Source organism: Chelonia mydas, chromosome 3, assembly GCF_015237465.2.
Source record: "Chelonia mydas isolate rCheMyd1 chromosome 3, rCheMyd1.pri.v2, whole genome shotgun sequence".
NCBI lineage: Eukaryota > Metazoa > Chordata > Testudines > Cheloniidae > Chelonia > Chelonia mydas.
Window position 1 is genome coordinate 154135702 of NC_057851.1, and position 15035 is coordinate 154150736.

The following is a 15035-nucleotide window of genomic DNA, read 5'->3' on the forward strand; positions in this document are numbered from 1 at the left end:
ACATACTGCATTGTATTGTTGATACACTGTACAATTCACACACTTTAAATGATGCACATCAATTCTTAAACGGATACTTCAAATCAGTCCCATTATCAGTTGGCAAGCTGACACCCAATTCCCCATTCACTTGTTTTGTTGGAAATTAAAACTCTATAACCAGTCATGTGCTCACCAGCCAGTCATGTGCTCAGGCGACCAGCTTGGCTTAATGGTGAAATCCTAGCGGATCTTAAACATAAAAAAGAAGCTTACAAGAAGTGGAAGGTTGGACATATGACCAGGGAAGAGTATAAAAATATTGCTCGGGCATGTAGGAAAGATATCAGGAGGGCCAAATCGCACCTGGAGCTGCAGCTAGCAAGAGATGTCAAGAGTAACAAGAAGGGTTTCTTCAGGTATGCTGGCAACAAGAAGAAAGCCAAGGAAAGTGTGGGCCCCTTACTGAATGAGGGAGGCAACCTAGTGACAGAGGATGTGGAAAAAGCTAATGTACTCAATGCTTTTTTTGCCTCTGTTTTCACTAACAAGGTCAGCTCCCAGACTGCTGCGCTGGGCATCACAAAATGGGGAAGAGATGGCCAGCCCTCTGTGGAGATAGAGGTGGTTAGGGACTATTTAGAAAAGCTGGACGTGCACAAGTCCATGGGGCCGGACGAGTTGCATCCGAGAGTGCTGAAGGAATTGGCGGCTGTGATTGCAGAGCCCTTGGCCATTATCTTTGAAAACTCGTGGCGAATGGGGGAAGTCCCGGATGACTGGAAAAAGGCTAATGTAGTGCCAATCTTTAAAAAAGGGAAGGAGGAGGATCCTGGGAACTACAGGCCAGTCAGCCTCACCTCAGTCCCTGGAAAAATCATGGAGCAGGTCCTCAAAGAATCAATCCTGAAGCACTTACATGAGAGGAAAGTGATCAGGAACAGTCAGCATGGATTCACCAAGGGAAGGTCATGCCTGACTAATCTAATCGCCTTTTATGATGAGATTACTGGTTCTGTGGATGAAGGGAAAGCAGTGGATGTATTGTTTCTTGACTTTAGCAAAGCTTTTGACACTGTCTCCCACAGTATTCTTGTCAGCAAGTTAAGGAAGTATGGGCTGGATGAATGCACTATAAGGTGGGTAGAAAGCTGGCTAGATTGTCGGGCTCAACGGGTAGTGATCAATGGCTCCATGTCTAGTTGGCAGCCGGTGTCAAGTGGAGTGCCCCAGGGGTCGGTCCTGGGGCCCGTTTTGTTCAATATCTCCATTAATGATCTGGAGGATGGTGTGGATTGCACTCTCAGCAAATTTGCGGATGATACTAAACTGGGAGGAGTGGTAGATACGCTGGAGGGGAGGGATAGGATACAGAAGGACCTAGACAAATTGGAGGTTTGGGCCAAAAGAAATCTGATGAGGTTCAATAAGGATAAGTGCAGGGTCCTACACTTAGGATGGAAGAATCCAATGCACCGCTACAGACGAGGGACCGAATGGCTAGGCAGCAGTTCTGCGGAAAAGGACCTAGGGGTGACAGTGGACGAGAAGCTGGATATGAGTCAGCAGTGTGCCCTTGTTGCCAAGAAGGCCAATGGCATTTTGGGATGTATAAGTAGGGGCATAGCAAGCAGATCGAGGGACGTGATCGTTCCCCTCTATTCGACACTGGTGAGGCCTCATCTGGAGTACTGTGTCCAGTTTTGGGCCCCACACTACAAGAAGGATGTGGATAAATTGGAGAGAGTCCAGCGAAGGGCAACAAAAATGATTAGGGGTCTAGAGCACATGACTTATGAGGAGAGGCTGAGGGAGCTGGGATTGTTTAGTCTGCAGAAGAGAAGAATGAGGGGGGATTTGATAGCTGCTTTCAACTACCTGAAAGGGAGTTCCAAAGAGGATGGCTCTAGACTGTTCTCAATGGTAGCAGATGACAGAACGAGGAGTAATGGTCTCAAGTTGCAATGGGGGAGGTTTAGATTGGATATTAGGAAAAACTTTTTCACTAGGAGGGTGGTGAAACACTGGAATGCGTTACCTAGGGAGGTGGTAGAATCTCCTTCCTTAGAGGTTTTTAAGGTCAGGCTTGACAAAGCCCTGGCTGGGATGATTTAACTGGGAATTGGTCCTGCTTCGAGCAGGGGGTTGGACTAGATGACCTTCTGGGGTCCCTTCCAACCCTGATATTCTATGATTCTATGATTCTACGATTCTCACATTCCCCATGCCTGAAACGCCTTTGTTGCCCTTTTTCAGAATTATGCAAGAATATCTTAACGTATCTTTTTAACTTCTTCACTAATATTTACTGAAGTGTGATATATGGAGCCATTAATTTTTTGTGTATTTACACTTTAAAATATTGTTGCTTTGCTCACCTTTATCAAATAAATTGCATTATCTTCTGATCGTTTGCAGCTATTAATGTTACATGCATCTTCACACAGTCCTTGGATATAAAGCAAGCAGCTTAGAAATAATTCATCAGCCAAAAAAAGCTGGCTGTACATCATAGTTCTGGAAACAAGAAAAGCATCTCAGGGTGTAAAATGTATGCAAGTGCTTCTCTTTTTGTAACATTAAAAGTTAAGTAGACACTACAGAAATATATTGTAACTGGAACTCCATGCTGTTTTCCCCCTATTAATTCTTTAATATTCTCAACCTGGAGACATTAACTGCACTCAGAAATGTTGTAATTTCTCTTTATGATACACATAATTCTTTTCCTATTATTGATTAAACTAAACATTGTTATTTCTGAACATAATATCCTAACATGTTAAAGCCAGTTATCCTCATAAAAGACTGATGCAAAGCCCTTTAAAATTCAGTGGAAAGACTCCCATTGATTCCAAAGGGCTTTGGATCAGGCCCTAAAGTTGTAGGAAACAATTTTTATAATCAATAACGACTGGAACAATTTGAACTTCTACAATATCTTCCATATTACATGAGGATCTCAAACCCCAACTATGAGGGAAGAATGCCACCAAATGAAGCATCCTGATGTTCTTTGGAGGTTTCCTATCCAAGAACTAACATGGTCTAACTCATCAGAGGCCAAGAGCCTGCTAATACTTATACCCAAAAGTAACTTTATGCTGATGAATAATCAAAGCTCCTTTCATAGTTGCAGACTTCCCCTCTACCCGGGGGGTGCGCAAATCCCCTCCGCCCCCCGCCCAGGCCCTGCCCCCTCTCCACCCCGTCCCCGAAGCCCCCGGCCCTTCCTGCCCCTGCTCCGCCTCACCTCTTTCTGCCCCCACCCCTGAGCATGCCCCATCCCCACTCCTCCCCCTCCCTCCTGGAGCCGACCTGCCATGCGAAAAGATGGTTACTTACCTCTCGTAACTGTTCTTCGAGATGTGCTGTTCCCATCCATTACAACTAGGTGTGCGTGCGCCACGTGCACGGACGTCGGAAACTTTTTCCATTAGCAGCTTCCGTCGGGACGGCAGGGGAGTCCCCTAGCGTACACCCTTATGGCAGTGTATATAGTACCCTGCCAGCCCAACCCCCCTTCGGTTCCTTCTTGCCGTTGACTGAGACAGAGGGGAAGGGGGTGGTTATTGTAATGGACATGAACAACACATCTCGAAGAACAGTTACAAGAGGTAAGTAACCGTCTTTTCTTCTTCGAGTGGTTGATCACATCCATTCCAATTAGGTGACTTCCAAGCTTACCATTGGAGGAGGACAGGAGTCATGGAACGATTGATTGAAGAACAGCTCTGCTGACCGCTGCATCATCTCTGACCTGTTGTTTAACAGCACAGGTGGCTGTAAACTTGTGCACTGAAGACGAGGTGGCCACTTTGCAGATCTCCTGGATGGGGACCTGAGCCAGAAAGGCAGTCGAACTTGCCTGCGCTCTAGTTGAATGAGCCATAATCACTAGGGCTGGGACCTTGGCCAGCTTGTAGCACGTGCGAATGCAGTCTGTGATCCACGACGATATGTGATGCGCAGAGACAGGAAGGCCCTTCATTCTATCAGCTCTGGCGATGAACAATTGGTTTGACTTGCGGAAAGGTTTAGTGCGCTCTATGTAGAACGCCAAAGCTCTTCGGACATCCAGTGTGTGCAGGCTGCGGTGTCTCGGGCTCGTGTGGGGTTTTGGAAAGAACACCAGCAAGCAAATATCCTGACCCATGTGGAATTGGGAGACCAACTTGGGGAGAAATTTGGGGTGTGGTTTAAGCTGCACCTTGTCATTATGAAACACCATGTAAGGAGGTTTGGAGGTGAGAGCTCTCAGCTCGGACACCCTCCTTGCAGATGTAACAGCCACCAGGAACGCTGCCTTCCAAGAAAGGTAGAGGAGGGAACAAGTGGCCAGGGGCTCAAATGGTGGGCTCATGAATTTGGAGAGGACCAAATTCAGGTTCCAGGTTGGGACTGGCGGGCGAGAGTACAGGAACACCCTCTCCAGCCCTTTGAGAAATTGCCCCACGATGGAATTTGAAAACACCGAGCGCCCAGACTCCCCTGGATGGAAAGCTGAAATGGCCACCAGGTGCACTCTGACAGAGGAAAGGGACAGACCCTGTTGCTTAAGGTGTAGAAGGTAGTCTAAAATAACCAGAATAGGAACGTGGAGCGGTTGAAGGAGCTTGGGTTCACACCAGCAGGAAAACCTTTTCCACTTCGCCAGGTAGGTAGCCCGAGTGTAAGGCTTCCTACTACTGAGGAGAATCTGTCTCACTGAGTGAGAGCGCTGGCTCTCCATGGGATTTAGCCATGGAGTTTCCAAGCCATGAGATGTAGAGACTGCAGGTTCGGGTGGAGGAGGCACCCATGATCCTGCGGGATCAGATCCAGGTAGAGGGACAGGGCTATCGGGGCGCCTACAGACAGCTCTAGGAGGGTCGTGTACCAATGCTGCCTCGGCCAAGACGGGGCAATCATTATTACCATCGCCCTGTCCCTGAGAATTTTGAGGAGGACCCGGTGGATGAACGGGATAGGAGGGAAGACATACTTTAGCCCCTTGCCCCATGGTATTAGGAACGTGTCAGCAATCGAGCCCAGACTGTGGTTTTGGAATGATCAGAACTGAGGGCACTGCCTGTTGCTCTTGTCGGCGAAGAGGTCTACTTGAGTATAACGCCACTTTTGGAAGACTGATTGTAAGATGTCCAATCTGATTGACCACTTGTGCTTGTGGTATGACCTGCTGAGGTGATCTGCCAGCTCATTCCATACCCCTGCAAGGTAGGATGCTTCCAGCTGAATGGATCAAGCCATACAGAAGTCCCAGAAAAGAAGAGCCTCACGGCAGAAAGGTAAGGAGAGGGCTCCACCTTGTTTGTTTATGTAGAACATGGCGGTGGTGTTGTCTGTCAGGACTGTCACGCTGTAACCTTGCAAACTGGCATGAAAAGTCTGGCAGGCCAGACAAACTGCCTTGAGCTCCTTCAGGTTGATCTGGAGAGGTATCTCGTCCCTCAACCACAAACCTTGTGTCCTCAGATCCCCTACACGTGCACCCCAGCCCAGATCTGATGCGTCTGTTCTTCTCTGATGTTAATGCTGGGGCTTGGAGGAGGGGACCCCTGCACAGACCATTGGTCGGTCCAGCCACCAACGCAGGGATTCTAGTACCTGTCCCGGGATCATCACCACAAGGTCCAAGAGGTCTCGATACGGACGGTAAGACAGTGCGAGTCATGCTCGTATGGGCCTGAGTCTCAGTCGGGCATGCTTGACCACATACGTGCATGCTGCCATATGCCCTATTAGCTACAGGCAACACCTGACTGTCGTGATGGGCTACTGAAGCATTGTTTTGACCATCTGCTCTATGGCTTGGAACCTGAGCTCTGGAAGGCTCACTTTTGCCTGTACCAAGTCTCAGACTGCCCCTATAAACTCTATTCTTTGGGTAGGTATGAGTGACGATTTGGGTACGCAGTCTGTGAAACGTGTCCATGACCATTGTCACGTGGGATTGGACTTCATCCTTGGAACGACCTGTCAGTAGCCAGTCGTCGAGGTATGGGTACACTCGAACTTGCCTTTTCCAGAGGAAGGCTGCCACCACCGCCATGCATTTCATGAACACTCAGGGGGCTGTGGACAGGCCGAACAGGAGAACAGTGAACTGGTAGTGATGTTGGTTTATGACAAACCGGAGGAAGCGTCGGTGCACTAGATGAATGGCAATATGGAAGTAGGCGTCTTTCATGTCGAGGGCAGCGTTCCAATCTCCTGGATCTAGCTATGGAATGATAGTGCTTAGGGAGACCACATGGAACTGGAGTTTGACATAAATTTGTTGAGTCCGCGAAGGTATAAAATGGGTCGAAGACCCCCCTTTGCCTTGGGGATTAGGAAATAACAGGAGTAAAACTCCTTTCCCCTTAGTTCCTGTGGAACCTCCTCCACCGCCCCTTTCTCGAGCAGCGAACGAACCTCCTGCATAAGGAGTTGCTCGTGAGAGGGGTCCCTAAAGAGGGATGGGGAAGGTGGGTGGGAGGGAGGGAAGGAGGAGAACTGAAGGGAGTATCCCACTTGTACCGTGACTAGGACCCAGTGGTCCAATGTTGTATGGGACCATGCACGGTAGAAGTGGGATAGCCGGTTTAAAAACCAAGGGGATGGATCTGGGTACTGGGTTGGTACACTGTCCTCGAGCGCACCTTCAAAACCCTTGCTTGTTTCCGGGCTCGGGTATATTCTGGCCTTGGTTAGGCATGTTATTCTGCTGTCTCTGCCTGTTATTTCTGCTCCGCCTGCGATATGGCTCCTGTCGGGTGCAGTTGATACTGCCTCTGCTGTGGAGGCTAAGGCCTGAAGGACTTTCTCTGGGTTGCTGGCGTATGCATCCCTAGCGACTTCAGGGTGGCCCTAGAATCCTTAAGGCCGTGCAGCTCAAGAAAAGGCCCGAGCCCTCGAAGGGGAGGTCTTGGAGGGTGTTCTGGACCTCTGGAGGGAGGCCCGATGCCTGGAGCCACGCTGAGCATCACATGACTACTCCCAAGGCAATGGTTCTGGCCACAGAGTCACCTGGATCGAGGAAGGCTTGTAGCAAAGTCTTAGCCACTGCCTTTCCTTCCTCGATTAACGCAGCAAACTCAGAGTGAGAGTCCTGGGGCAGGCGACCCTTAAACTTGGACATGGCTGTCCAAGAGTTGAAGTTTTGTCTATTAAGGATCGCCTGCTGGTTGGCTATGCATAGCTGGAGGCCCCCAGCGGAGTAGACCTTCCTACCAAAAGGTCCAAACGTTTGACCTCCTTGGCTTTTGGGGCTGAGGCTTGTTGGCCCTGTCGTTCCTTCTCATTGACTGCTGAAACAACTAGGGAACAGGGAGTTGGATGGCAGAACAGGAACTCGTAGCCCTTTGAAGGGATGAAGTGTTTCCTTTCTACCCCCCTGGCTGTTGGTGTGATGTAGGCCGGGGTTTGCCATATAGTATTGTAATTTGTCTGTATAGTCTTTATGAGAGGGAGCGCAACTCTAGAGGGACACTCAGGAGCCAAGATGTCCACCATTGGATCCTCCTGCTTGACCGTTTCTTCCGCCTGGAGGCCCATATTGAGGGTGATCCTGCGGAGCAGCTCCTGGCGAGCCCTGTGGTCGATTGGTGGCGGTCCTGAGACTGATGTACCCACCACAACCTTGTCTGGGGAAGAGGAGGAAGTGACTTGCTGCTGGTTTCCCTCATCTAGACCCTTCTGTGTGTCTCCATAGGCTTGGGACACTTCAGGGCCAGACTGGGCTGACACCTCTCAAGGTGTCACAGTGCTTGGCACCACCTCGGGCATTGGGCCTGGCATCGCTGGTTGCTCTTCGGGGTCCGGGGACGGCCTGGAGAGAGTGGCCTCCCTTGTCATTGATGCATGTCTGTGTGGCGACCTGGAATGGCATCACATGGAGTGCCCAGACCTGGAGGCTCTGGAGATGGTGCCCTGCTGTTGATGGTAGGCCCATGGGGTCCAGAAGGGCCACTGACCTGGAGGAGGTCACTGTGGCTGCCATGCTGAGTGAGATTCTCTGCCGGCCACGGTCCGATGTCTGCTATAGCTGGAGCGACCGGAGTCAGCCTTGGAGCCGGAGGATGCCAACAGAGAAGACCAGGGCGGTGCTGAACAATGAGCGGCTGTAGGGTGCTGTGAGGTGCGGGCCAGGGAGCGGTGCCTGGCTGACCAGGACATCGAACAGTACCGGGATTCTTGGGACCAGGACCAGTGCCTCTCACTCGGTGCCGATGAGGTTGTCGGTGCTGAGCTCCAGTGATGGGAGACCGACGGCGTCGTGGACCAGCATGTTGTCACCGCGGGTACTGCTGGTAGTTTCACCTCTGGTGCTGTAACCTTGCGCTAGGTCGCGAGTGCCGGGGAGTAGCGGGACGCCAAGCTCGAACTGGAACAGTGCTGTGAGCAGTGCCGATACAGTCACCTTGAGAGGCGCACCACTGCCGGCTTCCCTCTAGACGGCACCTTCTTGGGTGGTGTCGGAGGCTTCTCCCTGTATGGGATGGGATCTGGCGCTGACAGCTCAATGAGGTCATTTGCTGCCTCAAAAGTGTCAAGCATGGAGAGGTGTTCCAGGACCTCCTCCAGACATTCATCGGCACTAAATTCTCTGGGTACCAGTTCTTGGCTACGGCCCACAATCTGTCTTTGCAGGCTGGAAGCTTCTTTAGGTGGCTTAGCGGCTCTTTGGGGAGAGTGCCCTCTTTCCCCTTTCTTGTGATGCTTATTCAGTGCCGGAGAGGTTGACCGGTGCCAAGGTTGGTTGTCCCATCTCGGTGCCGGCAATTTACAGTGCCTAGGCAGTGCCGGATCGCACACGGATGCCGGGGCACTTCACACCGAGGAAGCCGGTGCTGGTGGGTCTGGGGCTGGTGGTTGTAACGCGGCCTTCATGAGCAACTGCTTAAGGCGAAAGTCTCTTTCTTTCTTAGTGCACAGCTTGAAGGCCTTGCAGATTTTGCAGCGCTCTGCCTGATGAGCCTCTCCTGGACACTGGAGATAGGAGTCGAGGGGTTGCTGTTAGGCATAGACTTACGGCACGTAGCACAAGTTTTGAAACCCTGGGCTTTCGGCATGCCCCAAAGCTGGTGCTGGAACTAGCTTCCAGACACCTGAATACAATGGTATTTAACTAACTGATAACTATCTAAGAACAACTCTAACTAGAAGACTGAAAGCTAAGGGATCACTCGCAAGCGAGAGAGAGAGAACATTCCAACGCCGCCACGGAAGGTAAGAAGGAACTGAAGGGGGGTTGGGCCAGCAGGGTACCATATACACCGCCATAAGGGTGCCACTCTAGGGGGCTCCCCTGCCATCCCAACGGGACCTGCTAAGGGAAAAAGTTTCCAACATTCATGCACGCGCTACACGCGCACCTAATTGGAATGGATGTGATCACCTGAAGAAACACCTGTTTGTGGCAGGCGGGAGACGCTGGGATGGAGGGGGAGGAGTGATCAGCAGGGCTGCCAGCGGGGGAGAGGCGCTGGGGGGTGGGCAGGAGAGGTGGGAGCTTGGCTGGCAGCGGGTGCTAAGCACCAGCTAATTTTTCCTTCATGGAGTTGGCGCCGATGCGGCCTTCAATGGGGCCTCCATTTCCTTCATCTGTTGAGTTTAGTGGAACTAATCACCAAAAAAAAGTTACTCAGATGCCTAAGTGTGTTGAGGAATAGGGGTTAGCTTGTGGGATGCGAGGTGACTGCAGTACTAAATGTCATGGTAATACAAATAATAAGTACAAGGTACTATGGTTGCAGGATACATTTTGAAAATACTTCATTTTTCAGTTATTCAAGAGTAAATTTGATTTTTTTAAAATAAAGATACAATTTTCCTATAGTTGGATAGTCTGACAGTGCCCCAAAATAATTATGATAAACTTTCCACACACAAAAGAAAATTGCATTTGGGCAAACTGCTGACAGTAAAATAGAAAATCACAACTGGTAAAATTTTCAGCTAGCTATTAGCATTGGAAAAGAGGGCCTTATAATGACAGTGCCTTCTTCACAGTATCTAATTAGCATAATTACTGTAAAAACGTTACCGCTATCTCTCTTTTACAGAAGTTAACAGATTATAAATGACACCATTATGTTCTCGCTTCCATAATCAATCAGCAAAATTTTGGAATTCTTATTCAGTTTTTAATCATGCATAACTCCTATTTACATAAATGAAAATGCCTGAATTTAAATACAGATTAAAAATTGAGTAATGACTTCCCAATGCCTTTCCCATTTAAGTATCTGAAAATAAGGTAAAGACAGACTATGTTAACTATGGTTAGATTGTGCTTAGTCACACATGAATGTGCAAAGGAAGGAACAGAGCACATGTAGCCTTCTCCGACTTCCACCCTGACACACACATAGGTGGCAAAGAGAGGGCTCTTCCTCGCCAAACTACTGAGCAGGGATCCAACTGCTGAATCCCCAGGTGTTTTAAGCCTCCAGAGTCTGAACAGAGCCAATGCACTGTCCCTATCTTCAGTCCTCTAAGCCAGTGGTTCCCAAACTTATTCCGCCGCTTGTGCAGGGAAAGCCCCTGCCGGGGCTGGTTTGTTTACCTACTGCATCCAAATGTTCGGTCGATCGCGGCTCCCACTGGCAGCAGTTCGCTGCTCCAGGCCAATGGGAGCTGCGGGAAGCGGCACAGGCCGAAGGACATATTGGCCACCAGTGGGAGCCGCGATCAGCCGAACCTGCGGATGCAGCAGGTAAACAAACCGGCCCGGCCCGGCAGGGGCTTTCCCTGCACAAACGGCGGAACAAGTTTGGGAACCACTGCTCTAAGCACATGCTCATGGTGCAGAGCTCTGACCATATGACCTACTGCCTAGCCTCTGGAACCAGTGCTGACTCCTCAGACTACCCCATTAGCTTAAACATACCTTTGACACTGCACTCCATATTCTTTGCAGTGATATTATTATGATATGATAATTTTAATGAGACTGAGAGGGGACATAACAGTTTTCAAGTACATAAAAGGTTGTTACAAGGAGGAGGGAGAAAAATTGTTCTTCTTAACCTCTGAAAATAGGACAAGAAGCAATGGACTTAAAATGCAGTAAGGGCGGTTTAGGTTGGACATTAGGAAAAACTTCCTAATTGTCAGAGTGATTAAGCACTGGAATAAATTGCCTAGGGAGGTTGTGGAATCTCCATCATTGGAGATTTTTAAGAGCAGGTTAGACAAACTGTCAGGAATGGTCTAGATAATACTTAGTCCTGCCATGAGTGCAGGGCACTAGACTAGATGTCCTCCTGAGGTCCTTTCAGTCCTATGATTCTGTGAGTCCTGACCCCTCGGGCACTTCTTTAGCTCTAGTTTACATAGTGAAGCATGGAGCCATAGAGAGGCAGTGTGACTTAGCTGTTAGAACATGGGACTATGTGTGAGGAGGCCTGAATTCTGTTCCCTCTTCTGACACCGATTCAGATCATATGGCAACTTACTTGCTCTTGGTTATCTTAGCTCTTCGAACATTGATTTTCCAGGTGGAAAAATATGTCTTCATTCTAGAAATAAACAAACGGTAAATTCCTTACCTAATAATTTCCTTACTGATAGCAGCATCTCCCACAATTATGATATGTGTAGGGTATCCCCCTCCTGTGTGCAGTTTCTGGAAGCAGTTCAAAGCTGTAGCACAGCCTGGGATAGTCAGGCCCCTAATCTCTGGCCTGCTGCCAGATGATTAACTCAAAAACTGTATAAAAACTTGTAGAATATGGTTAGTAAACACCAGCTAATAAACTATGTACAGTAGGCTGTGGCCTTCAAACATGAATATTGAAATTAAATTCAGGCCCTTGGCTAGGATGCCAACCAGGGAGGGTAAAAATTGTGGGAGAATGCTGCTAGCAGAAAGGAAATTATCAGGTAAGAAATTTACCATTCTTCATCTCAGCATTTCCCACAATTCTGATATATATGGGAAGTAGCAAGCAGTGAACCAAAGTAGGGAGGGATAAAAAAACAACACAGAACAGAATGAGTTAGGAAGTCCCCCCTTTCCAACTTACTCACTCAAAATAGTAATGCTATTATTAGACTCACACCTGCACAACCCTCCTGCCAAAGCCTCTGCAGGGGACAGAAAGTTGATTTTAGTATTCTAATAAAGGTGTTAATATAGGACCATGTTGCTGCCCTGCAGACCTCTGCAATGGAAACACAAGCTCTTTCCACCCACAAAGTCGCCATAGGTCCTTTAGACTAGTGCATGCCTGGATGACGTCTGGAAAAAAAGAGTACCTGTTGACTTACATACCTGAACGATGCATAGCTTGATCCACCTAGCTAGCAATAGCTTGGATACTTGGCACTTCATGTGAAATACAAACAAGAAGCCCAATCTTCTTGTTGATGCAGTAGGCTTGATACAGCTCTTTAGTGCTCCAACACCCAAAGTGTGCTAACAGCTTTTCTATTGGGCGCTGTGGCTTTGGACAGAATGAAAGGATGACAGTCTTCTGTGAAACATGGAAAGATGAATTCACCTTAGGCAAGAGTGATTCTGGGATTCTTCACACCAATCTGTGATCATGATACACACTGGGGGTCCTGCACAGATAAAGCTTTCAGTTCAAAAACTCATCTAGCAGACACGATGGCGACCAGAAAACAGGTTATAATGAACAGGTAAAATGGAGATATTGATATCAGCGGCTTAAAAAGATGTGTGATTGGTATCTCCCAACTGGGAAAAAATGGTCTAACTGCAGTTCTAGCCAATCTGACTACTCTGAGAAATATGAATACCTAAGGGGTCTCGGTCAAGGAACCAAGCAATCCTGCAAATAGAATATTATTTATAGTGGATACCTGGCAGACTATGGACCTAGGCTAAAATTTCTGGTTTATTCTTTCCTAAAGAAAGTCAATGATGTAATATGTAGAACGTATACTTTAGATGTGGACATGTGGAAAGATGCTTGTCTGGCAAGGAAAGAAAACAGCCAGGTAAAATGCTGAGCCAGCAATCTGATCATGTAAATAACTGGGTCAGCTGATCAGGTAAACAACTGAGTTAGCAAACTAATCTTAGTGCTAAGGCAGAAAAAGTGTTTAAGAAATATATAAGTGAATAACTTTGTAACAATGTATTTAAGGCGAGCTCATGAATGAGGGAGCATGCTTGCATTTAAACCTATGCTGTGCCCTGTTTCAATGGACTGATCACACACTGAAGCACCAAATAAATGACATACTTCTTCAGCTCAAGAGTCTGTCTGTGAACCCATGCATTCTGGGTAGCAGAAAAGAACTGATCAACACAGGATACCTGGGATACCAGGATCACTGGGATTCTTGCTGTGTTGACCCTATGAGTTAAACCTAATAAAATGGAAGACGGGGCTTTTAGTGTTGAGACTCATCCAGACAGTAGCGTTCCAATCACTTTGTAGGATAATCCTAGCATAGCTAAGCTTCCCTCTCAACAGCCAGGATGACAGCAGGCGCCTGTCTGGGTCTGTATGGAAGAATGGGCCTGGTCAATGTCGTCTAGACTCACTGGTAGCTATACTGGTGGCTCCAATTTCAATTCAAACAGATTGAAGAACCACAATCTCCTTAGCTAACAAGGAGTTAGCACCCTATTGCCTTTGCCTCTACTCATCTACAGGATCACCTTTCCTAGAAATGGAAAGAGGGGAAAGCATATGGCAGGCCTTGTAGCCATCTGTGCAAAAGAGCATCCATCACCAGAGATTTGGCATCTGCATCCCTGTGAGATACTTTGGCCACTTTATGTTCTTATGATTGGCTAACAGGTTGACTGCCAGAAGACTGAACTCTTGAAAAATCATACTGCAGACTTACTAATTCAATCATCATTTTGAGTTGCTGACTGTGCATCCCCTGAGCCTGTCTGCCATTTGATTAATTTCCCCTGGGGTTCCAGGTACCTTGCATTTTTCTGTGCCCCAGATTCATTCCCCATCCCTTCAGGATAGCATTGATTGTGAGTACCTGTGCATCTGGAAGATATAGGGAAGACCTTTGCAATGTTCTGTGAGACCGCCCACCATTTTAGAGAAATTAGCACCTGATTCAGAACCTTGCATGCATTATGCTGAAACGTTCCATATTTTCAGAAGAAAGGCCTGGAGACACCTGACATGGTCCATGGAGTAACTCCTATACATGAAACCAGGCAGCCCATTAGTCGTAAACATTGAGCTATGGTCAGACTTGAACATTTTACCAACTGGAATCACGTTCTGTACCTTGTGAAATCTGTCTGGCAATGGATAGACCTTTGCCACAGAAGTCTATTTATATTCCCAGCTACTCTTGGTGTTTATCACAAATCCATATGCTTGAAGCAAATCCAAAGACTGGACTATGGCACTGTGTTCTGTTGCTTGGGTTGGAGTTCTGATGAAGATGTCATCTAGGAAGGGATACAAGTGAGTGCCCTGGCACCTCAGTCTGGCTATTATTGTCACAAGCATCTTGTTAAAGACCCTGGGAGCTGACAAAAAAGTCAAAAGGAAGCATTTGGTACTGGCAGTTGGCAGTGATGTAAGCAAATCTCAGCAATCTGTAGTAGCATGGTTGAATGGGAATGTGGATATATACATCTGCAAGATCCACAGATCTATTTGTTGAGCTATTTGAGACCCAGGTTGGCTCTGACCTGCTGCCTCACACCCCAGCCCATGCTTCTGGACAATTAAGAAAAATGGAGTGTAGACCTAAGAATCTTTCTTCTGAGGGAACCCTTTCTATTGCTCCTATGTCCAGGAAATGTGAGAATTCATTAACACCAGTTTGCATTTGATGGGGTCATTCAAGAAGGGGGACTGGATGAAGAGATGGGTGGGGCCCTCCATTTGAGAGAGTAGCCACAACTCACTACCTTTCTTGTCTACTTGTCTCTGGTCGATAGAGACCTTTCTCCTGATAAGTGGGAAATTCTGCCTCCTACACTCAGGTCTGGGTGGAGGCACATTCATTTGTTTTCATAATGAGCTCTTAGAGGTGATGGATCCACCTCTAGATTTTCCACCTGATTCCCAGTTCCAGGGTTTTCCCCAATAAACCTGTCTTCTTTCCTC

The 15035-nt window shown here is 48.0% G+C and overlaps 1 protein-coding gene across 1 annotated transcript in view; it reads right to left on the reverse strand.

The window, feature by feature from the left end:
• The window catches only part of DNAH14 (dynein axonemal heavy chain 14), a 514964-nt gene that overhangs the window by 415528 nt on the left and 84401 nt on the right, over positions 1-15035 (reverse strand). Inside the window, exons 9-10 of the mRNA XM_043543588.1 lie at positions 11424-11486; positions 2358-2496 (exon numbers count right to left, since the gene is read on the reverse strand). Coding sequence (XP_043399523.1) covers positions 2358-2496; positions 11424-11486 — 202 coding nt within the window. The remainder of the gene's footprint in view (positions 1-2357; positions 2497-11423; positions 11487-15035) is intronic.